The sequence below is a fragment of the Microcaecilia unicolor genome, chromosome 1 (assembly GCF_901765095.1).
Source record: "Microcaecilia unicolor chromosome 1, aMicUni1.1, whole genome shotgun sequence".
NCBI classification, from domain to species: domain Eukaryota; kingdom Metazoa; phylum Chordata; class Amphibia; order Gymnophiona; family Siphonopidae; genus Microcaecilia; species Microcaecilia unicolor.
The window spans coordinates 240,642,709-240,668,127 of NC_044031.1; the positions used below are offsets into that span (position 1 = coordinate 240,642,709).

General features: G+C 43.6%; 1 protein-coding gene across 1 annotated transcript in view; it reads right to left on the reverse strand.

Moving 5' to 3' along the window:
- The window catches only part of ANKS6 (ankyrin repeat and sterile alpha motif domain containing 6), a 204,779-nt gene that overhangs the window by 86,094 nt on the left and 93,266 nt on the right, over positions 1–25,419 (reverse strand). The window contains exons 7-8 of the mRNA XM_030205050.1: positions 13,880–14,090; positions 10,148–10,197 (exon numbers count right to left, since the gene is read on the reverse strand). Of these exons, the coding sequence (XP_030060910.1) occupies positions 10,148–10,197; positions 13,880–14,090 (261 nt within the window). The remainder of the gene's footprint in view (positions 1–10,147; positions 10,198–13,879; positions 14,091–25,419) is intronic.

Consider the following 25,419-nt stretch of genomic DNA (forward strand, 5'->3'; position numbering starts at 1 on the left):
GGGTCCGCCCAGTGTAATATTTACAGTGCTGACTTATCATGCATGACATTGTTGCTCTGAGTCCTCGGAGTTAGTGCTGTGTGGTACAGTAAGGTTCTGAGTGTGTTTTTGCACAAGTGAGGGATTGTGTGTTGGCCTTACTGAGATGACATCAACACTTTAATTTTAGTTTGTCATAACATCAGACATAGTTTTAGAATATTTTGGAGGATCTGATGTTGAATTGCTCCATGGATATGTATGTGGTTTAGTGTTGGTAAGTGCTTGAAATTTTACAAACCTTTTGAAACTAGCACTTACCCCTTCCTGTTGGCACAGCTACCTGTGCGAGATCCTTTTCTACCATGCGACAGACGTGTATGAAAACTGGCTGAGATCCACAATGGTTTGGTAAGGTTATGAGTGTGTTTTTGCACAAGTTTATGTATAGTGTTTTGATTGTGTGTTGGCCTTACAGAGGTGGCACCAAAACATCAGAAAGGGTGTAGAGCCTAAAATGGTGCTTTATGGCTCTATATGAGAATTGTGATATTATGATCCCTTGTTTCATATTGTTGACGGTCTGCATTTTCTGTATAGGTGGTTTATTGGTGAATTAGGGTATGCCCAGTGTAATATTTATAGTACAGTAAGGTTCTGAGTGTGTTTTTGCACAAAGTTGTTCATAGTGTTTTGCAGTTAAGCGATTGTGGTTAGTATATGCTTTGAGCAACCACTTTATTCTTTGACATATGATACATATCTAATATCTAAATTTAATAAAAGGTATTGCGACTATTTTATTTTTATTTATTTTTTCTTGTGTTGTCAGACAATCATGGATGTAAACTCCGCCCCCACCCCTAACCCCACCCGCTTTAGCCTCCCCAAACAGTTGGGCCACCGACTGCCTATGAGGTCTTTGAACTTATGGTCACCCAAATCAGGCTGAAAAAAAACCCAAAACATTTAGTCTGCTGCCAAAAGCATGACTTTTGTTTTAAGAACAGCAAGCTATCATCTCAATTAAATAGCCTCTACTCTCAGGGTTTCACAACTCAACATATATCCGGAGCAGAGAAAGGTATGAAAACACTCAACTTTCATCAAAGTAACCATACTTGGACTCAAATTCCCTGGTCAAATCACAGTAAACTTGAGTTCTCCCTCTATTGGAGGGAAAATACTAAATCAATGAAAAATAAAAGTACTACGATTCCTCACAAATCGAGAGAAAAAAATAAATACCACAACCTTCTGGTCAAACGTCTTGAACAATCCTGCCCTTCCTCCAGCAGACAATAACAACTACATGATTAAATCGGATGACCTATGTGAAAATGTCTTAAATAACATAGCTCCCCTCAAATCTACATCCAAACCAATCCAGAAAATTTCACCTTGGTTTAATCAATCTACCCTTCTTTTGAAAAGGAAATATAGAAAACTGGAAAGAAAATGGGCGGGGAGGACCTGACATTATCACCAGCAGGTCAACAGCATAGGCCAGCACTTTAATTTATTGCCCTGCTACCCGTACACCCCTCACTCTCTCCGTCAAATATAAATGCCGCAATAGGGGTTCCAGGGAGAGCACAAATAACATGGGCGACAGCAGACAACCCTGACACGTCCCACGTTCAATGACAATCTCCCTGTCTTTAATACCATTAACTATGAGAGCGGCCTTTGGGTGATTATAGAGAACTTGTACTGCCTTCTGAAACCAACCTTGAAATCCCATATATTCCAACTTTTAGAACAAGTATTCCCAATTAACCTTATCAAAGGCCTTTTCAGCGTCTAGGCTTAACAGCATGGCAGGTTCTTTATCTTCTTAACATTTAGCCATAGCCAGTAATAGTCGTCTAACGTTTAGAACCGAGTGACGATTTTTGACAAACCCAACCTGCTCCGGCTCAATTAGTCTAGGTAAAATTGGGGCCAAACACTCTGCTAAAATTTTGGCTATTAACTTTGTGTCTACATTTAAGAGCGAAATCGGTCTATATGACTCTGCCTTTTCTTTAGGTTTACCTGGCTTAGGTATCAAAGTTATAGTCGCTGTATTAGCATAGCGGAGAAAGGAACCTCTCTCTATAATGTCTTCAAAGTACGTCAGCAAAGCTCCTCCTGCTTTCAGTGGTAGTAACTTATAGTATTCCCCCGAGAACCTGTCCGGCCTCCGGGCAGAGTGCAACTTTAACAGCTTTATTGCCATCTGTAATTCTTTCAAGGTCAGTGGGCCGTTCAGGACCCTCAGCTCTTGCATGGTCAGCCTGGGAAGCTGAGCCTACACTAGATATGCTGGAAGGTCTTGCTGCTTTGTCATCTTCTCTTGTGTATATAGAGAGGCAAAATATGAGGTGAGTATTTGTGCAATTTTTGGGGGGTTATTTGTTACTGTGCCCGAACTGTCTTTTAAGGCATTTATCGCTCTTGAGCCTCCCCATGTTTTTATCACTCGAGCTATCAGACGTCCTGGGCGGCTCCCATATCTGTGCAGCCTGTACTTCTTATATAATAAAGAGTGTGTTAAGTGCTATTTGTGTTGCTTTCAAGTTTTCGAGTGTGACTCTAAATGGGTACCCTATGTATTTTTGTTTTGGGGTTTTTTTCAGTTGAATCTCTAGGAGTAGGATACTAGCAGCCGTGCTCATTTTCCGCGCGCTGACAAACACAATGATGTCTCCCCTTAACACAGCCTTAGAGGCTGACCAAAACAGTGAAGGTTGGTCCACGTGTCCTGCGTTATTGAGCATATACTCATTCCACCTCCCGTTTATATATTTTTGAAAGGATAAATCACCATACAAATAAGCTGGGAACCGTCAGTTTGACCCCCCACTCTCATCTACTGTTGTTTCCATGTCTATCCACACCAGAGCGTGGTCGGAGATCTCCTCTGGACCTATTTCTGCCACGTGTACTTTAGGAAAGAGTGATCGAGTTATCAAAATGTAATCTACTCTGGCTTGCTTCCTGTGGACTCTGGTTCTGTGTGTATAGTCTTTCTCTGTAGGGTGCAGGGCCGCCATTAATCTACTAAATTTAAAATTTGCGTTATTAAAGGGAGTGTATTTACTCTATACCCAGTGTAATGTTGAGAGGTAGGGTTTGTGCAGTCTTGCCCAGGATCCATAGTTAAGTTGAAATCCCCCACCAGTATCAATGGAGTCCCTTTCTTTTGGAGACATGTCTGTAAAATAGATTGATAAAATTCAGGGCCTTGTTTATTGGGTTCATATACTACTAGCAAATAAATTTCTATTCCTTGCAGCCAAATATGAAGCAATAAGTAATTCTCGTGTGTACCCTTAGTTACCAGGGAAGCCCGATATGACAAACCTTTCCTAAACAAGACTGCCACCCCACCTTTCCTCCCCTGCGAAGATCCAGCAAAAACCTCTCCTACCCAAGCCCTTTGCAATTTCTGATGTTCTAAGTCAGTTAGGCGGGTTTCCTGCAGACATGCCATGTCTATTTTATGTCTATGCAGAGCCGTCAATATCTTAACATGTTTAATAGGGGATGAGATACCTCCCACATTCCAAGTTGCTATGCGGATTGGCATCACCTAAGCCAGTTAGGGTCTTTCCTCATTCGCGTTCTTTTCCTAAACAAGCGCTTTTTTTCCTTGAGGGAGTCTCGTCTCCTTCTCAATGGACTATGCTTTCCCACAGCTAGGGCAATTTGGAGACCTCTTCCCCTATTATTATCATCCTGCATGTCAGAGAGCACCGGCTCATTCCTTAATATGTTCTCATCCCTCCCACCCCCTCCTGACCCCCCCTTCCCCTTCCCTTATCCCTGACCCCATTATCCCCCTTCCCCTAAGCTTCCCTTTGCCATCCTCACACGCAACAATGCTACTGCTACTTATCATTTCTAAAGCGCTACTAGATGTACGCAGTGCTGTACACTTGAACATGAAGAGACAGTCCCTGCTCGACAGAGCTTACAATCTAATTAGGACAAACAAGAGATAAGGGAATATTAAAGTGAGGATGATGAGCTATTTTTAGAAAATATCACAATCCCTGGCATCAAACCAACAGACTGCAGGTTGTTGAATGCCCCTATCAGTGGTGATGAGGTGAGCTCGGCTATCGGAAACAGTAAGTTGGGCAAAGCCCTGGGCCCAGATGGACTTAAAATAGAATTCTACAAATTGTTGGGGGAGCCCATAGTCCCGTCTTTAGCAAGCGCATTTAACGCCTGGGTGGAATGTGGTCGGTTACCAGAACATCTTAATTTGGCTCAGATTATAGTACTGCCTAAACAACAGAGAGACCCCACTTTGGTGTCATCATACAGGCCAATTTCCCTCCTTAACCAGGAGGTAAAACTTTTTGCTAAAATACTTGCTAACAGGTTGAGACGAGTGCTTCCAGGTATCATTCATGAAGCACAAATGGGTTTTGTCCAGGGGCGGGCGGTCGGTCGCGTGTACTTTGAGAAACATATTGGCCTCTCTGGAAAGATTGGAGACTACTAGTGAACCAGCTATTATGATTAGTTTCGACGCTGAAAAGGCGTTCGATCGGGTGGAGTGGCCTTTTTTACTTACAACCTTAGATAAATATGGGTTTCAGGGATGGTTTGTAAGGGCGGTTACAGCACTGTACTCGTCACCCCGAGCCAGGATGTGGGTGAATGGGCTATATTCGGAAGAGTTTGAAATCCGTCGAGGGACCGGGCAGGGCTGTCCACTATCACCTTTACTTTTCGCTTTGTACATGGATCCTCTGATCCATGATATTTGCTCATGCTCAGCTATCAGAGGAGTTCGGTTTGGGAATCAGGAATTTAAGGTGGCGGCCTTTGCCGACGACTTGCTAATAATGCTCACGAAGCCCTGGGAAACGTTAGGTTTCCTGTTAGAGATATTCAAAGAATTTGGGGCATACTCAGGCCTTAAGTTAAATTATGACAAGTCTGAAGCGCTAGCTATTACTGCTGAAACCCGAAGAGCATGGCCGGGACAGTTCCCACTGAGATGGGTGGAGGAATCATTTTGCTATTTGGGTATCCTTCTACCAGCCCGGACTGAGGCATTATATAGAATTAATATCCAACGGCTGATGGATAAGACAAAACAACAACTGGAGGCTTGGAGAACTTTGACATTGTCACTGTCCGGGCGCATGTGCTTAATTCGCATGGTAATTCTCCCAAGGTGGCTATATGCGCTGCAAACGTTGCCACTGCGATTACTAGTAAAAGATAGAGTGTTTTATCGTTTAATTATGAAATTTTGCTGGGCGTATAAGAAAGCAAAAATTTGTATGCCGTTGTTACTGGGAGGTTGGAGCCAAGGAGGATTGGGCCTACCTAATATTAAATACTATAACATTGCATGCTTATTGAGACATGTACGAGATTGGGTATGTTCTTCAGGTTACCACACACCCATAGAACTAGAGAAAATTTTTTTTAGTCCATTCCAATTGATTTCTTTACTGCAGGGAGATAGATCCTCTTTGCCACAGGCGATAAGAAGTTCGGTACTCCTGGGACCCTTACAGGAGGCCTGGAGATTCTTGGGGAAACACTTGGGAGGCGACCCGCAAGTGACAGAACTACTAACTATTCAGGGGAATCTGAAGTTTCTACCTGGGACCGGGAATTCAGTGTTTAAACGATGGACGCAGCACGGACTCACTAACCTGGGGACAGTGGTGGATCGGACAGGCGAGATTAGACCATTAGAACAGCTGATCCCTCAAGAGTCACTAGGTTGGGGAGACACTTTTGCCTATTGTCAATTGAAGCATTATATAAGCTCATTAGACAAGGCGGCTCTTAATTATAAATTGGGTGAGAAAATTCAGAAACTGTTCGAGGATACCTCAGAAGAGGCTCCCTCTATCTCCAGTCTCCAGAAGAAAATATGGTCTTTGACGCCTGGTAAAGATTTGACACAGCTCAGACGGAGATGGGAAGCAGATGTGGGATGTGATCTTGCCTCCTGGGATATTGCAGCTCACCTCAAAGGCATTTCACAAGTAGTTAGTGGGGCGAGTTACAGAGAGTGTGCATATCGAGTTATACATAGAGCATATTTCTCACAGGTTCAGTTGTTTAGAGCGGGGGGAATTGATTCACCTACCTGCATGAAATGTAAATCATCTGATAATACGCTATACCATGGGCTATGGGATTGTGGTGTTATAAGATCTTTTTGGAGGCGGGTGGTGGCTTTTCTCTCCCTGCTGATGCCGAGTCAAGTACATGGCACTCCCAAGCAGGTGATGTTGGACTGCCCGGGTTCATTCAGGGGGCTAAAAGCGGATGAAATCATGCTGTGTAGAAAGCTATGTCTGCTAGCATGGAAGTGTATCTTGCAAAAATGGACTGTACCAGATAGTCCCGAGTTCTAGCATTGACGCAACCAAGCACACCAGCTTCTGACTTGGGAAGCGCAGGAGGCCAGAGGCTCCTTTAAATGAAAAGCTCGATTTCTTAAGATTTGGAGTCCCTATATAGCCAAACTCATGCAGCGAGGTAGAAGCCTAATCCTTAATAAATTATGATTGTAAGAATTGAGTTCATATTGATGCCCATGGAGCAACCCACAAAGGAGAGTATAGGGGGGGGTTAGGGGCGTATAGAGAGGGGAGGATCTTAAAATGACACTTAAGACCGGACAGGGGATTCAAAGTTCTAACATTGGGTGTGTTTGAAGTACAAGGAAATAATGTGGACTGTAACAGCGATAAATTGTCTAAAACCAAAATGGGGGGACACAGACAACCATGAAGCCTTGGAAAAGAAGGTTCAGGGTTAGACTAAATGTGTTGCTGTAAATCAATGTGCCATTGAGATTGGACTTCATGTTCGCCCATAGGGAGCAAAGATGGGCACTAATCGAAGAGCTATGTAAGGAGTGGGGACGGGGGGAGGGGGGAAATTAAAGCAAAAGTTTGATAACACTTTATTCAAATGTTTTGTTAAAGAATGCATAGATTTGTATTAAGTACATGCTTATTGATATTTAAATGTTGTATACCGTGACATCAATAAAAAAGTTAAAACAAAGTGAGGATGATAAAATAAGGGTTCTGAACAAGTGAATAAGGGCTAGGAGTTAAAAGCAGCATCTAAAAGGTGGGCTTTTAGCTTAGATTTGAAGACGGCCAGAGATGGAGCTTAACGTACTGGCTCAGGAAGTCTATTGCCAGGCATATGGTGCAGCAAGATAAAAGGAACGGAGTCTGGAGTTAGCAGTGGAGAGAAGGGAGCAGATAAGAGAGATTTACCCAGTGAACGGAGTTCCTGGGGAGGAATGTAGGGAGAGATGAGAGTGGAGAGGTACTGAGGAGCTGCAGAGTGAATGCACTTATAGGTAAATAAGAGGAGTTTGAACTGTATGCGGAAACAGATAGGAAACCAGTGAAGTGACTTGAGGAGAGGGCTAATATGAGCATAATGACACTGGCGGAATATTAGTCGTGCAGCAGAATTTTGAACTGACTGAAGAGGAGAGAGATGGCTAAGTGGGAGGCCTGTGAGAAGCAAGTTGCAATAGTCTAAGCGAGAGGTGATAAGAGTGTGGATGAGGGTTCTGGTAGTGTGCTCAGAAAGGAAAGGGCGAATTTTGCTGATATTATAGAGAAAGAAATGGCAGGTTTTAGCAGTCTACTGAATATGTGCAGAGAAGGAGAGGGAGGAGTCGAAGATGACCCCAAGGTTACGAGCTGATGAGACAGGAAGGATGAGAGTGTTATCCACAGAAATAGAGAATGGGGGAGGAGGAGAGGTTGGTTTAGGGGGAAAGATGAGAAGCTCAGTCTTGGTCATGTTTAGTTTCAGATGGCGCTGAGACATCCAGGCAGCAATGTCAGACAGGCAGGCTGCTACTTTGGCCTGGATTTCAGCTGAGATTTCTGGTGTGGAGAGGTAGACCTGGGAGTCATCAGCATAAAGATGATACTGAAAACCATGGGATGAGATCAGTGTACCAAGGGAAGAAGTCTAGATGGAGAAAAGAAGAGGTCCCAGGACAGATCCCTGAGGTACACCAACTGACAGTGGGATAGAAGTAGAGGAGGATCCACTAGAGTATACACTAAAGGTACGCTGGGAGAGATAAGAAGAAAACCAGGAAAGAACAGAGCCCTGAAATCCAAATGAGGACAGCGTATCAAGGAGTAGGCTGTGATCAACAGTATGAAAAGCAGCAGATAGATCGAGAAGGATGAGGATAGATGCCCGTGAAAATGTGAGATCAGTACTGATGCTAAGGAACCCCGGCCCTATACGTCCTGATTTGGTATTCATCTCTATCCTCTATGTCCCTCTTACATCCTTATTCCCATGTTATCAAATAAACATTACCAGAGAATTAACTGTTATCAGATCTGTCCAAATGTCCTCCTTCTGTTAGGAATGCCTTCGCTTCTGTCACAGATTTAAAACTGTGCCAGGTTCCCTGGATATGCCAGCATAAATTTTATCTGTGTACCAGCGTCGTATAAAGTGGATGGGATTGGCGGCGTTGCTCTTGCACCGCTTGGGAGAAGTCTTGAAAGATTAACACTTTCTGGCCTTCATACTGTAGATATTCTCTAAGTGGAATCCCTGCAATATTTCCATTTTATGTTTGTAATTAAGAATTTTTGCTATTACCACTCTAGGACGACTTCGGTTTTCAGTTTTCCGTCTCATGCGGTGCGCCCTCTCCACCACCACCAGCCCATAGAGTCCGATAATGGTACTTCTTTCGCCAGCCAATGTTCCAACCATGCCGTCAGGTTCTGATCTGGGACACGTTCCGCCAGGCCCACTATTCTTATGTTGTTACGTCTGGAGCGATTTTGCAAGTCCTCAAGCTTAGATTCTAGGTCCGCTACCTGAGCGGCAAGGCGCGCAACATCTGGGGCCTGCTCTTGCGAGTCATCCTCCAGGGCGGCTACTCGGGTCTCCAGATCTCCTATCCAAATTGCCGCTCCATCCAATCCAGTCTGCAAACTTTCTAACGTCGAGGTAAGTGCCTCCCAACGTTGTTCGAATGCTTTGGTCACCGCTTCAGTGAGTTGTGCAAGTTGCTCTTCGGTGAAAGTGAGCGCCGCGGGAATCGGGGACTCCACCATCTTGAGATCCCCACTCCCTGTTTTGAGTTTGTCTCTTCTAGTTGTTTTCTGTGCCATCGCCGGGGTGGTTTTCTCAATAAATTTGTCCATTAAGAGGCCACGTCGATATCTGGCACTGGGGAAAGATTTTATGCTGTAAAATTGCATTCTGGAGGCATGTACAGGGCCGGTTATCCCGGAGCTACAGCTCAAGCTGCTTCCCTGCTCACTGCATCACGTGATCCTCCAATAAACAGATTTAAACATAAATAAATTCCATGATCTATCTTTCTTTCTCTCTCTTTCTTTCTAACAGTGCTTTTCTTCTCCTTTGTATTTTCAGCTCAGTTGAAAAGAGACCTGGAATCCCAGCACCATGAAACTTCATTCACAGTTACCCAAAGACATTTTCCCTCAGTTTATGTTCTCTCCTCGTCTAATGGATTTAAATCTGATCATTGCAGCAACACTCCTGAGTAAGAAACCTAGTTCATGGAAAACTGCAATCATAAGTCCTGAATTCAATCAATCATACTTGAGTGATCTCCATGACTTCCTCCTGTAGAGCTGTCAAAACAATCTTCACAATATCCCTTTGGAGCAGAACACATAACCAGAGACAGCATCCTTTTTAATACATGTCCACTAAAGCTTCATCATGGAAGCGTATCAAGACATGAATGCTCAGGTGTCTATTTGCACTAGTCTTCAGATTTTTAACTTTAAAAATGGTTTCAAAAGCCCAACTTCAACGCCTCTTATGTATTATTAAATAAAATAGTGAAAACAAAAGTGCATGAAGAGCAATCACAGTGTCTCTTGCATTACTCAATTCCTGCCATCTTCTAGTTAACCTTCAGTACAAGCCTTGCTTCTATAATTGTAAAAGTCACATTGATTCCCAGAACAGCCCAGTCTAAGAAACGATATCAGTTTAATTTATCTACCTTATCTCCACAGTACAAGCCTAGGACCTCTTTTTAAAATGTATCTTCATAATACAGATCCTGTAAAAAGAAAGCTCATGGCCACATTGCATTATAATCCATTCTGTTCATTTCAACATACACTTTTATTTTTTAAACCTGACGTACCATGGTTGTCAACAATCCATCATCTGTTTCTGTTTTAATGCTGCCCAGTCCTGTAGAAGAAGAAATATTTATATTTCATTTGTATTTCTCCTGCTTCAAGTTATCCTTTAGAAATTATCTCCTTACTTATATATAAAGATTAAATAGAAATAACGTGTGTGTAGTACGATGCTAAACACAGAAATGTTTACATCAAACATTTCTCCAAGTTAAAGAGCTCTTTACTGGCTTCTTTCCTGCAATGCATCAATGTCCTGTAGGTTTTTAAAATCCTATGCAAGATTACTCTTCTAAAAACTTTGCTGCCCTTACCCCCTGCTCCAACTACAAATTTAGAGCATGCCTCTCTAGCACTCATATAGACTCTTCACTGCTGAAAATAAAGCATTCTGCTCCTCCTTTCAGGAAAGTCTGGAGAAATCCAGCCTTCAGATCCTTTCCATTTCCAAGCCCATCCTAACAGCTTCAAACATCTCTCTTCTTCTGTTTCCTCAGCATTCTATTATTATTTTCACCTAGTTCTTTGTAGACTGGCCTTTCTTAAACCTTACAAATAATTCAATCATTTTCTTTCTCTTTCAAATGTAGAACACAACATGATCACCATGGCAGACATTTGAACTTGCATTTTCATACAGAATGTTGTATCACTGAAATGCTATAGCACTGTAACAGAAAGCAAAGTATTAAGGACAATAGCTATATTTTTCCTAACTCCAATAATCAAATCAATTTCTTCTGTTCTAAGGCTATGGCAAACTACTTATAAAAGCAGAATTTTCTATACCAACAGACCAAGACAAGCAATCCACTTTACAGTGGATATATGAATACTAGACTAACAAAAAAATAAAGATTATTATAAAAGTTATTTCTGTTTATGTTTTATTTATATGCAGAAGTTCATTGCTTGCATTCTGTCTGTACTGTGGATTAAACAGAGAAATACCTATTAAGTCAAATATTGCCTCTGGAAAAAAAATGCATCTTATGGGATTATGGAATGTTGATGAAATTAGTATTAAACTTAAAATAGTTGATTACATATGTAATCAATTTCTTCTGTTCTAAGGCTATGGCAAACTACTTATAAAAGCAGAATTTTCTATACCAACAGACCAAGACAAGCAATCCACTTTACAGTGGATATATGAATACTAGACTAACAAAAAAATAAAGATTATTATAAAAGTTATTTCTGTTTATGTTTTATTTATATGCAGAAGTTCATTGCTTGCATTCTGTCTGTACTGTGGATTAAACAGAGAAATACCTATTAAGTCAAATATTGCCTCTGGAAAAAAAATGCATCTTATGGGATTATGGAATGTTGATGAAATTAGTATTAAACTTAAAATAGTTGATTACATATGAGCAATAGCATAGCCAGACTGCAAATTCTGGGTGAGAATGGGTGGGCATGCTTTCTTTGCCCGTTCTTACCCCACTCATAATGTAAATACCTGAACAGCAGCTCCACCAGCTGAACACTTCCTACAGTTCTCCAAAGGCACCCAAGAAGCCCAGAATGCCATGCCACCAAGCTCTTCAGTCAGCTTGGTGGCTGTGCTCCTGAACCTGAGACATACTCTGTGCATGCTCAGTTTTCACAGAGACATAAGAAGTGAGTGTGCACTAGGTGCCAGCTTGGGCTCAAGAACAGAACCAATTACAGACCTTGGTGGCATGGGGTTCTGGGCCGCTGGGTGCCTTCAGAGGCCTGGAGAAGGTCTTCAGCTGCCAGGGCTTGGGGATCAACACCAGATAGAGTAAGGGTATGCTGTCGCTGGGTGGGACCTGGCCCTCCTGACTACACCCTTGCATATGAGACCTTTACAAAAATAAAGATGCTAGTTTTTAAACCTACAACGTATTTTATGCTTATGTTTATTTGGATTTGCTAAAATAGTCTTTTTTACACAGCAAATCAAGGTGATATACAATATAAAAGATAAAGTATTAAGGAAAGAATGCCATTATAAAAAGGAAAGTAACCCACACATACTAAGACCACTCAGATAGCAAAGCATTAGCTTCAGGTTTTCCTCTGACCAGGTGCACTATTCCACATGTTTCCATTGCTCCCTAAGGGTTAGTGTAGATATCTTGGACTCCAAACTCTCCAAACTAATTTTCAGTGCAAGAGTCTTTGGTGCTCAAATCAGGCTTCATGGCCTTACTAAATTAAAGATCCATCCATAGCTATTCAAATTATTCTTTTCTGCATACCCTTATTGGATCACGTCTGGAATGTTGCAATGTAGTCTATGCTGGTATGCCCAAATCAGAAACAGACTCCAAACTCTACAAAACACAGCAGTATGGGTTCTCCAATATACTTAGTGGCGAGATCAAATCACCCCACTGCTTATGAAGTCACACTGGCTGCTGAATTCATCTTGTTAATGTAGAAGGTCCTCCATACAGGTATTCCCGACTATTTAGGTAAATTAACAATCCCTTATGTCCCTACCAGTCATCTATGATCCTTAAAGGATCATCGTTTTGTCTTGCCTAGCCCTTTGCAGGTTTTTTGGGAATCAAATAGAAATAAGTGCTTTTTTAGTATGCCCTTCTCACTTCGATCAGAACCGTCTGGATAGTGCAAAAGGAAGGTGGAGAGGGATAGGGGCATAGTGGACTCATGTTAGACCATACAGGGATTTAACCAGAGGTGCTACAGTCCTCCTTTTCTAAATTCAAGTCATTATTCAAAACCCATCTTTTCCAGGGGGACTTCAGGCACCCCCCCTCTGTTTGACCTTCCCTCTTTCTTCCCAACCTATGTTCTCATTCCTGTCTCTCTTTCCCACTGCTGATTTTTTATTTTGTTTTGTTAACCATACAGTTGCCATGTTTTGGCCTATTTTGCAGTCCATCAAGATACCGTAAATAAATAAATATGTGTGCAAAGAACTCCTGGTTCTCAGAGAATTTGGAGGAGCTGAGACAGAAGAGAGGTATAAAGAGGAAACCAAAAGGGACACAGTAGAGAAGTCTATCTCCAGTCTGTCAGCCTCTATGTTGCCTTGGAAAGAGATCACCTTGGACAGGCAGGATGCGACCCTATAGCTAGGACCTGCCCTTCAAGGGATGTGATATCCTCTCGCACTTTAGCCAATTAGAAGCCATTGGAGTGGCACTCAAATGTTAGTGGCAGTGGGTTTTGGCACTATATAAGTTGTTAACTCTTAAAGATACTTCTGGATACTTTTTTGGGACAGGATCATATTAAAATTCATACTGGGACATGGTAAGATGGCATACCTATGAAGTATTATTAACATACTGACAGAGAGAAATTTGTTAGTCCCACAACAATATAGCAGAGGACTTTTTGTTTTGTGTAGGAAAAAAGAGCATCCCCCAACTGGGCATAGGAACAGCTTTTTAAAACTGTTGATTTCAATAGTTATGCACTCCATGCCCCTCCCCCATACGATCCACCACCAGGAAGAATTTCCCTCTTGCCAGTCCAGACCTCCTTGCGGTCAAGATCTCAAGCACCTACTAGAGCCATTCATGGTGGTCTAGAGGGGAAGTTGAAATGATCACCAGTTGCTGCTGATCCATCATGTGCTCCGGTCCCAACTGGTACCTGTAACTCCTAGTGGTAGTCTTGGGATTCTACAGCTAAGGGTCAAGCTCCCAAGAGCAAGAGCAAAAAGCCCTTATTAATGTAACCCAAATTCAACTTCCAAAGTATTTTCGACCAGTAAGAAATCTGCATACCACTATCCTTGCTTTTCGTGGCCCATGCTGTCCCCATTTCATGGTTTCCTGAATTAGTGACCTCACTCTGGGAAGAGGCACTCACTGTGGAATCCAAGGACACATCTGGCTCATCTGTAAAGGGTACCAGTCGACTGGCTGAAAACCCATGACGCAACGTCTGTGTCAGTTTGAGTTTGCGGAACTGGTTGGACATCCTGTTCCACCATGACTGAAAAAAAAAGACAGAACAAACAGCATGACAACCTGGTATAGTAGGTTTTTCTTCCAAATTATATAAATGTTACCTTTGCAGAAAACAATTAAACTATTATGCAAAACCCTTCTCTCCAGTTACAATTGTCCAAATGGAAGTAATACAGAAAGAAAAGTAACAAAAACAAAAAAAGAAAACATATTGAAAGGAAGAAGGGGGGGGGGGCAAGAGACAGGACCAAGGCAAAATAAATAAAAGAAAACCAAATCTCAAAAAAAAAAAAAAAAAAAAAATCAAGAAACAGTAAATTAGTTCTTACCTGCTAATTTTATTTCCTTGAGTTTTTCCAGACCTGTCCAGTTGCTTGGGTTTGTGCTGTTCTGCCAGCAGGTGGGCACTGAGAACTACTGGGTTCTGTTGTCAGATTTTTATGATAACAAAAGAGGAGCAAAGGCAAGTAAAAGGAAAAAGCTATCCTAGAAACTAACAAACCACTCAACAGAGACCACTAATGAAGATAAAGCACTCCACACCAAAGATCCAACAGGAATGAAAAACTAGCGAAAAATCAAAATCTTTACACTTCAGGAGATAAAAAAAGCAAACTGGTGGGTTCTGGACTGGTCTAGAGGGACTCAAGGAAAGAAATTAGCAGGTAAAAACTAAATTTACCCTTCCTTATCATCCCACCAGACCAGTCCTTATGCTTCAGACGTTCCAAAGCAATACTTAGTGAGAGTGGAACACTGAAATACCTGCTGCTAACACTATGGCCCTAAGGGCCTAAGCAATTCAAGCTTGAACATGCAACTGTGTCGCGTTCTCGGGGACCTTGGCATACTGTCAGGCTTCTTCCCCGGGAGCACTGGGTTCGTGAGTCCTTGGGCCACTACCGTGGAGCGGCAGTGGCAGGCAAGATCACCTTCAAGGTAGAGACGAGACAAGACTGGACCAGAACCCCGAACTGGAGTTCTACACAGGAATACCCAGGACTGGAACGCACCGGACGGGTGCGCACTGGAGTGGACCCACTGGACTGGAACAACAGGACCGGAACCCGCTGGACTGGAACACACAGGACCTAGGTTTCACCTACGCTTAGCCACCTTTCCCCGAGGGTTAAGCCCTCAGGTTCGGGCAGCCGGCAGGGCTTACAGGAAAAACCGGAACTGGAACTTGCAAGCAGGAACAGCAGGAATCAGGATACAGCAGTGCTCCCCGGCACCTAGGCGAAAGCAAGGCAGACAGGCAGGGAATGTCCGGGTTCCAGCAGTAGGCAGGTTCAAAGCAAGTCTCAGGGCGGGCGGCTGGCAAAGCAGAAGTCAGGGTCAAAGCAAAGTCTCTGGGCAGGCGGCTAGCAAAGCAGTAGTCAGGTTCAAAACACAGTCACTGGGCAGGCGGCTAGCAAAGCAGCAGTCAGGGTCCAATCAAAGTCTCTGGGCAGGCGGCTAGCAAAGCAGTAGTCAGGTTCAAAGCAAAGGTCACTGGGCAGGCGGCTAGCAAAGCAGTAGTCAGGTTCAAAGCAAAGGTCACTGGGCAGGCGGCTAGCAAAGCAGTAGTCAGGTTCAAAACACAGTCACTGGGCAGGCGGCTAGCAAAGCAGCAGTCAGGGTCCAATCAAAGTCTCTGGGCAGGCGGCTAGCAAAGCAGTAGTCAGGTTCAAAGCAAAGGTCACTGGGCAGGCGGCTAGCAAAGCAGCAGTCAGGGTCAAAACAAAGTCTCTGGGCAGGCGGCTAGCAAAGCTGTAGTCAGGTTCAAAGCAAAGATCAGGACAAGGAGCAAAACTATGGCAGCAGCTCCAGTATCACAGGGTACTGGCAACAGACAGAACAAGGGCAGAAACCCCAGAAGCAAAAGAAAACACACACGGGAAAAACCAGAAGGCTAAACACGAGAAGACCAGGAGACTGTACACAAGTTAACAGGAAAGCTATGCCCAAGCTAACAGGTCATATACTAGAAACATGCACAGAGCAAACTCAGGAGAACTAGTAAAGCTGTACACAGGCTAACAAGCCAAGCTGTGCCCAAGCTAACAAGTCATACGCTAGAAACATACACAGAGCAATCTCAGAAGAACTAGTAAAGCTGTACACAGGCTAACAAGCAAAGCTGTGCCCAAGCTAACAAGTCAAACATAGAAACTCACACAGAGCAAACAATGTAGCAGTGTACAGAGCACTCTACATACCAGGGCCCTTAGACGAAATGCAAAGGCAAGGGCTGCAGGCTCTAAGTGATTAATAAAGCCTTTCAACACCAGAGGCACAGCTGCAGCAATCTCCTTGCCTCCAGAGGCTTGACACACAGAGAAGTCAGCCCACAGGAAGGAACAGCGGGAGCCATCTTGGATACTGGCATAGAGGAGTCGGCAGCCATCTTGGAAGAGGCATAGCCCACACAGGTGAGGTCCAGCAAGGCAATCAGGACACAGAGCCAGAGAGAAACTAAGACAGAGCCAGACACAGAGACAAGCAGAAGCCAGCACAGCCACTGACTCCCAGAAAGAGGGTAAGAATTAGGGTGGTCACGGCCACAGACGTGACAACTGTAGTGACGGACAAAAGAATGCATAGATTTCCAAAAAGGAACTAAGGAGTGCTCTGCCCAAGAATCAGACTGAACCCTTGTAGAATGAGCTTTCAAAATTTCTAGAACTGGAAGGACAATACCAGCTTGGGAAACAAGGATAGAACCAGTCTAAACACGACCTTTTCCTTGCTAAAAGCCATAAAAGGTATTTTACAACCCCACAGAAAAAAAACACCATTTCCAGATGCAAACCCAAGCTCTTTCCCTTCACTAGCTCTCTAAAATTGGACAATACAAGTCTATACCTCAATGAGATGAATGCCAGCTCCTTGGCCAAACCATCTTAATGAAAATCCAAAATACCTGGAACCGGAGTCTCTGTCGAAGCCCACTCCAGCCCATCCTAAACTGGATCGCTTTATGAGGGATATAGACCATACACAACCAGCCCAGCACCGGCCTTAGTTCTTTCAGCCAGAGTTGCCATCTAAGTACCATGTTTCCCCGAAAATAAGACCTAGTAGAGGTTCTCCTGAATTGGTAGATATAAGGCCTCCCCCGAAAGTAAGACCTAGCAAATTTTTGTTTGAAAGCAGGGCTGCCGAGAGCCAGAGAAGGCCGCCCCCCGGCCGCCCCCCCCACCCGAGGTCGCTGCCCCCCCCCCCCCATTGCTCCCGGAACTAACCTTAAACGCCTCCTTTCACCTTCACAGCAAGCAGCAGCAGGGCAGATCTCACCTTCCTTCCATGCCCCGCCCTCGCGGATGTTACGTCAGGCAAGGGTGGGACACGGAAGGAAGGAGTGGCCTGCCCTGCTGCTGCTTGCTGCGAAGGTGAAAGGAGGCATTTAAGGTTAGTTCCGGGAGCGACGGAGGGCGGGCGGGCCAACCCCGATGCTTCCCTGAAAAATAAGACAGCCCCTGAAAATAAGATCTAGTGCATTTTGGGGGGCAAACATTAATATAAGACAGTGTCTTATTTTCGGGGAAACACGGTACCACTGGACATGCAAACACATATGCAATCCTTTACACTTTTTTTTAAATAACATTCATTTTCTAATTAGAGATCCTCTGTGTTCAACCCATGCCTTTTTGAATTCTGCCACCATTTTTTTTCTCTATCACCTACCTCGGGAAGGCATTCCAGGCATCAACCACCCTCTTCATGAAAAATAATTTTCTAACATCACTCCTAAGTCTACCACCCCGCAACCTCAATTCAAGTCCTCTAGTTTTACCATGTTCCCTTATCTAGAAAATATTTGTTTCTATATTAATACCTTTTAAGTATTTAAACACCTGTATCTTATGTCCCCTGTCCCTCTAGGGTATACATATTCAGGTCTTCCAGTTTCTTCTCATATGTCTTTTGGTGCAAGCCCCATACTCCGTTAATGGTGATCACCATTGCGACATAATGTAAGCCACATTGAGCCTGCAAATAGGTGGGAAAATGTGGGATACAAATGCAGCAAATAAATAAATACCAATTTTGTCGCCTTACTCTGGACCGCTTCAAGTCTTCTTACATCTTTAGCAAGATACAGCCTCCAAAATTGAACACAATACTCCAAGTGGGGCCTCACCAACAACTTGTACAGGGGAATCAACACCTCCTTTCTTCTGCTGGTTACACCTTGCTCTATTCAGCCTAGCATCCTTCTAGCTACGGCCACCACCTTGTCACACTGTTTTGTTGCCTTCATATCCTCAGATACTATCACCCCAAGGTCCCCCCTCTTTGTCTATGCATATCAGTCTCTCATCACTTAACACATACAGCTCCCTTGGATTTCTACTCCTTAAGTGCATCACTTTGCACTTCCTGCATTGAATTTAATGCCAAACATTAGACCATTCTTCTAACTTTTACAGATCTTTTTTCATGTTTTCCACTCCCTCCAGGGTGTCCATTCTGTTACAAATCTTGGCATCATCCACAAAAATGCAAACCTTACCTTCTAACCCAATGTCGCTCACAAATATATTGAACAGAATCGGCCCCAGCATTGATTCTTGAGCGACTCCACTACTCACCTTTCCTTCCTCCAAGTTCATATTTCTTGTTTTTGGGTTCACATTTTCTTCTCCTTTTCTAATGCAAATACTTATGTTTTTTTTTCTTTTTCAATGCAAATATTTATGTATTTATTACATATTTATCATTATGTCTTTTGGCTTTTCTGTTATGTACCAACATTCTCCTGATGAATGCTCTCCAGCGAAACACAGCCTGTGTTGAATTTCTCTGTCTGGGATTTGTATCTACATGTTCTTTACCCATTAAAAGAATTTATTTTGCAACATTTGGTCATCTCGACATTTGACATCTTCCAATCCAGGTTTAGTTTGCTTACATTTTCGTATGGACGTTTTTTTGTTTTCTCTTATCTTTGAAACTTCAAAACAACAAATCTTCAATTTCAATGCCAAAAGTATTTTTGTATATCCAATTCTCAAATAGATCTGTACAACCTCAAATGGTGCCTATGGAATTTTTGATCAAATTAAATGAGATTGCTCTGGGCAGAATTTTTTTTTGTTCAACTGTAAATTTTACCAACAGATATCTGGGGTTGTGATGCCAGGGCCGGTCTTAGGCAGGGACGACAGGGGCAACCGAACAGGGCCTTGTGCTCACAGGGACCCCGCAGCTGGTCGCGTCCCTCTGCCGTCTCGTCTGACTCTCTGCGCGTATCAAGTTCTGTGGCAGCTGCTGCAAACCAGGTTCCCTGGCCCGCCGATGGCTACCGCAGCCTTGCCACCTCACCTCACTCCTGCTGCAGTGCTGCCATAATGTCTGCTGCACTGCCTGCTGTGCATATCTCTTCTCTGCCGATACGCCAAGCACTGCAGGCAGCTGTGGCAGGCAGTGGCACATTTGTCTGTCCTCCTGATGATGCCCCGCCTGCCTGGTCTGCTGATGCCGGAATTTGTCTGCCGCGCAGCTCACCCCCTTATGTAACTTCCTTCCTCAAGGGCAGACCATGGAAGACAGTTCCAGCCTGGCAGCATCACTTCAGCAGAACAGACCTCCTGAGAGTCAAGATTAAAAGACAGAACTTAAGAGTCAGTACTACTAGTACTTACTAAGGGGGGGGGGGAGGGGGTTGGAACAGAAGAACACACATTATAATCATCAAAGTCTAAGTCTCAATGTATGAAAATTAAATATTATCCTTAATATTGGGGGCACTGAGATCAGAAAGGGTTCCTAAAATTTGTACAAAGTATTTGATCTCTCCTGACTGACTCCAAATCACTTTTAATCATGAACCCCCACAACAGCAACCACAAAGAAATGAAGGGAGTTGGGGTCATGCAGAGGGATCTCCTTTGGTTGGTTTATTGGCTCAGTCTTCAAATCTCAGAATCACTGGAGTGGAACTCGAATGTACAAGTTTTGCTTATTTTGTCTTTATTTGAAATTTCATAAATAATTTTTTAATAATCTTGTCAATGGGGGTGGAGAGGGCGTGGAGCGAAGCTATGGTAAGGCCCAGGGGCGTAGCCAGACAGCAAATTTTGGGTGGGCCTTGTCAAGAAGTGGGTGGGCACCAAGTGTTCTCCTCCAATGCGATGAGGCCAGTATCAACAGCTTATGAAGCTTAGACTGCTGAAGTGGAAAGCAGTGTTCTCAGCACCATCAGGGGAAGGTCTTCAGCTGGCGAAGCTTGGGATCCCCACTAGCTAGCACTAAATATGTGCTGCTGTTGGGTGGGCCTGAGCCCTAAGTGGATGGGCCCCGGCCCACCCAGGCCCACCTGTGGCTACGCCACTGGTAGGGCCCCACCAAATCGGTCTGCATAGGGCCCCACAATTGCTAAGACCAGCCCTGGGTGCTGCTTTTGCCCTTAAGGGGGGGGCAATTTATTTGTGGCTGCTTTTGAAGAAAAATGGGTTTATTCATCTGAGTATTTTCTAAACAAACAATGCTGGTTCTGTTTTATAGAAGATAGTTTTTGTGGCTCAGATCATCTGCAGCTTTAGAACAATTTGTGCAATATTGAGGCACTTTTCCACTACCATTTGTTCTAAGGCTACATATAGAAGTTAACTGTTGAACTTCAAAAGCATGCACTTCTATCATCTTCATGCTAGCATTCCCTTTTCTGCAAGTTTTCTGATATCGCTAAACATGTGGCACTGATGCCAAATATAAGCTGAAGGTAGAGGACTTATATGAGAAGTTTTATGATAGAGGTTATCCTCTAGGAGTTAGGAAGAAGGCATCAAAGAGTGCTTTTTAACTCCAACAGGAGTTATTTTTATTTATTTATTTATTTCTGCATTTGTACCCCACATTTTACAATCTAGATGTCGGTTCAATGTGGCTTACAGTTTACTTTGGACAGACAAGTTACAATGTTGTTTGGAGTAGTCGAGAGCTTAGTTCATGATCAGTTAGTGGTCAAGCAGCAAGGTGTTTTGGTTGCTGTTCAGGTCGACTGCATGGGTTCGTCGAACAAGAACTTTCTGAAGAAGTGGGCTTTCAGGTGTTTATGGAAGGTTGTGTAGTCATTCGTGCATTTTAATGCTTTTAGTATTGTGTTCCAAATCATGAGGCAGATGTAAGTGAAGCTGGTTGAGTATGACGATTTGTATTTTAGTCCTTGGCACTTAGGAAAGTGCAGTGTGAGGTAGGTTCTTGCTCCCTTGATTGCCTTACATATAGGTTAGGTAATTCAACTAGGTTTGACATGTATTTCAGTGCTTGGCCGAATATTATTCTGTAGGCCAGTGAACATATCTTGAATGATTTATGTGATTTGATGGGTAGCCAGCATAGGTTTTGGAGCAGTGGTTTTACGCTTTCAAATCGGTTTATTCCGAATATCAGTCTTGCAGTTATATTTTGTGCTGTTTGCATTTTCTTTAACAACTGTTCCTTGCATATGGCATAGATTCCGTTGTAGTAATTGGCATGTGAGACGACCATGGTTTGGACTAGTAAGCAGAATACATTATTTGTGAAGTAGTTTTTATGCGTTTTAATTTCCACATGGTTTGGAACATTTTCTTTGTGGTGTTTGAAATTTATCGAATGATAGGTTGTGGTAAAAGGTGACTCCTAAGATTTTTAGATTGTCGGTGACCGGAAGGGATGTGCCCCTGATGGTTAAGTTTGAGAAGTGATCGGCATTGTGTGGTGGTGTGATTATCAGGCATTGAGATTTTTCTTTGTTAAGTTTGAACTTGAACGCTGCAACCCATGATTCCATTGTGTTTATGCCATCCATTATTCTGGTCGTGATTTCATTGATTCTATTTGAAAGGGATGTAGACTGATACATCATCAACATATATAAAAGGGTTGAAATCTTGATTGGATAGTGCTCATACAAGAGGGACCATCATCAGGTTGAATAGCATTGGTGAGCGTGGCAAGCCCTGGGGGACACCGCAATCCGCTTTCCAAGGAGGGGAGCGAGATGAATGTGTCACAGGACTTAGACTGATTTGGAGAGGGCTCCTCCCAAAGCTGCTGCATCTTTTGTTCCCCTGAAGACGCCGCTTTGCTGGCGAAACATGGCCCATGTAGGGAACTTGAGAGACTTTTTTTTATTTTTTGTTTTAATTTTGTGATGTGAAACAAGCTACACTAGAAAAGTATTGCATTGACCAGGAAGCAAGATTGGATACTGTATGCACGTCAAACAATTGGACTGAAATCTACTGCTCAAGCTAAGTAATAGTATAATATGTGCATATAACTGCTGCACTTAAAAGCAAAACCTTACTTAGTTTTTTATTAGGAGGAGGCATGGCGTGCTATGATGTATACAAGGTGTTTTACATCTCAATTCCTGAGTCTCTGTATATACATCAAAAAAACTGAGCACACAATCTCTCTATATAAAACGCACCTCCAACGTTCTAATGAAGCCTCACTTACCCAACATTCTAAAAGTGAAGGGGGTGAGATCGCTTTGTGTCTGCCCCGCCCACGCGTCAAACGTGATGACGTCGAGGGCGGAGCAATGACACTCAACCAATCGCATCGCTCCGCCCTCAACGTCATCAAGTTGGACGCGAGGGACGAGCACACATCGAACACACACGTTGCTAGGGACTTTTGGAGGCTTCAAAACAAGTACGCACCTCCCCCCCCCCAAGGTCGCCTATTCAGTTCGACTCTTCCACTCTCCAAACACCCGCAAGCGAGGTCGCTGCTTCCCCCATTCCCCCCCCCCCAAAGGTCGCCTCTTTCAAACACAACCCCCCCCCCCCGAGTTCGCAGCTTCCTCTCTCAAGCCCACCCTCCCCCGAGGTTGCCGTTTCACATATCCACCCTCCCCCCTCAAAGATCGCCGCTAATCTTAACAAAAAAAAAAAAAAAACACAGACAGCCTTCAGCCATTGGCTGTCTGCGCTGCAGCCACTCATCTCTCACTGGCCCGGGAGCACAGGAACACGAACTTCAAAACAACTTCCTGGTACCTGCGCTCCTACGGAGACAGAAAGAGGAGAGAGGAGCAGCAGCACAGCAAACAAATCAATGCATGAATGCTGCATGCACTGCCTGGGAGGCAGCACAGAAAAGAGGGAGGAGGGCTTGGGATGAAGAGGGGGGGCTTGGGGGAGGGACAGCAGACTGGAATGTCGACGGTGAACACAGGGGGAGGAAGAGGAGCACAGAACGGGAAGGGGAATGCGCCCCCTGCTTAAAACACTCACACATACACACACACACTCTTTCAAACACATACACTCACTCTGAGGGGGGGGGGAGGGTGGCCTGGAACTTGGAGGGTGACTGGGGCGGTGAGAGGAGGGGAAAGAACAGCGGCACAGTAGGGGGAGGGGAATGCACCACCTGCTTAAAACACTCACACATACACAGAAACACACACACTCTTTCAAACACACACACTCACTCTCTCCCTCAATCACTCACACACAAAGTCTACATATATCAAACGCACACTCACATTCTTACACACACACTCATTCTCACACACACAGCCTCACTCTGTCACACACACTCGCACATTCACTCAGTCTCTCTCACACACACACTCTCACGATGAAAACCATGCTAGCGCCCGTTTCATTGGTCTCAGAAACGGGCCTTTTTTTACTAGTAATTAAATAATTTATTTATATTTTTGCACATGATTTTGATTGTATTGGATTTAACATGGTTTCTGGTTTTGCATACAATGATGAGGTGCTGTCAAACATTATGGATTGTTGCCTGCCTGATAGATAGGATCTGAACCATGCAAGTACTGTTCCATTGATACCTGTTTCTGCCAGTCATGATAGCATATCAATCATAATCCACAGTGTCAAAAGCTGCTGAGAAATCTAGCAGAACTAACACTGAAGCGAATCCCCTGTCTCGGTTTCTGTGAATATTATCTAGTAGGAGATACAAGGACCATTTCTGTTTCATAACCAGATCTGAATCCAGACTGACATGGATCTATCCAGTTTCTCTCTTCTAGCCAATCACTGAGTTGAACACAGGTTGTTATATAAGTTTTCCTAGAAATGGGATGTTAAATACTGGCCGATAACTTTCAAGTTTGTCCTGGTCAAGGCTGTTCTTTCTTCTTTAGCAAAGGATGCACCCACTGCCCTTTTTAATGTTGTTGGTAGTTGCCCTTTAGAAAGAGGTGATCACGATTTTTGTGGTGCTTTCTATGAGGCCCTTGCTTGCTTGCTGCACTATCTCTGATGAGCAGGGGTCAAGGGAGCAGGTAGCTGGTCAAAGGTCTTAAAATTGTGTCAAGGTCCGTCTCCATTATTGGATTAAGAGTCCTATATGTCTGTCAGGAGGGGTGAGTTTGTGCACTCTTGGTTAACTGATTGTCAACAAATTTAAGACTCCACCAGGATTTACAGGCAGTTCCACCCAGACTGCAAAGTATGCAGCAAAATCATTGCAGTTCAGTTTTGACTGGGCAGACTGGTTCTGTTGTAGGGGTTTGCAGTAGACTGTTCAGAATGCTGAACAGGTGCTTGGTTGAATTATCAACCTGTACGATGCATCGAGAGAAATATTGTTTTTTGGATGCTGTTAAGGCTTGGTGGTACTTTGTCATGCGTTTCCTACAGTTCAGCCTGTTCTCATCCTGGCGAGATTTACACCATCTCCTTTCCAGTTTCTGTCCTTCACATTGAAGCGTCCAAAGCTCTGGAGAAAACCAAGGTTGGTGTTTGTGAGTGGGGAATAAGACCTTTTTTAGTGATGCCATTTTCTCTAAGGTCTCAGGTGTGTAATCCAAATATCAACCAGTTCTGACACTGTAGTTGTCTGTTCATCAACATGTGTGTAGTCCAAGGCTTCTAGGAAATTCTCAGCAGTTTTGTTTTGGAGCAGTTATATTTTTCAGAGTGTTGCAGGGACATTCGGAGATGCCTTAGGCAATAGAAGCTAAATATTGAGCCTCATCTTATATAACATGATTGAGTGGGCAGCATATTTTTGATTGGCATTCAGATGAATGGTAAAGTGTAAGGAAGATATGTGACATTAAGGTTTTAAATCTCAGCGTCATGTTTCCCCGCAGCCATTTCATGAGTCACAGTAACTACGGAAGAGTGGAATACTTCCCCTGATGCAGCACATCAGCGAATCCCTGCCAGGAATTGGATTTACAAATCTCTTTGAGAATTGGATGTACAAAACCTTTTTTTGGCACTAACATTAAAGGTGGCTGTTTTGAAGTTTCAGCATGACTGAGCCAAGTGCACTGCTAATACTGTATATTCACAGAGACTGTTCATTGACCTGGCTTGACCACTGTTTGGAAAACAGGATACTGGGCTAGATGGACCATTGGTCTGAACCAGTATGGCTAC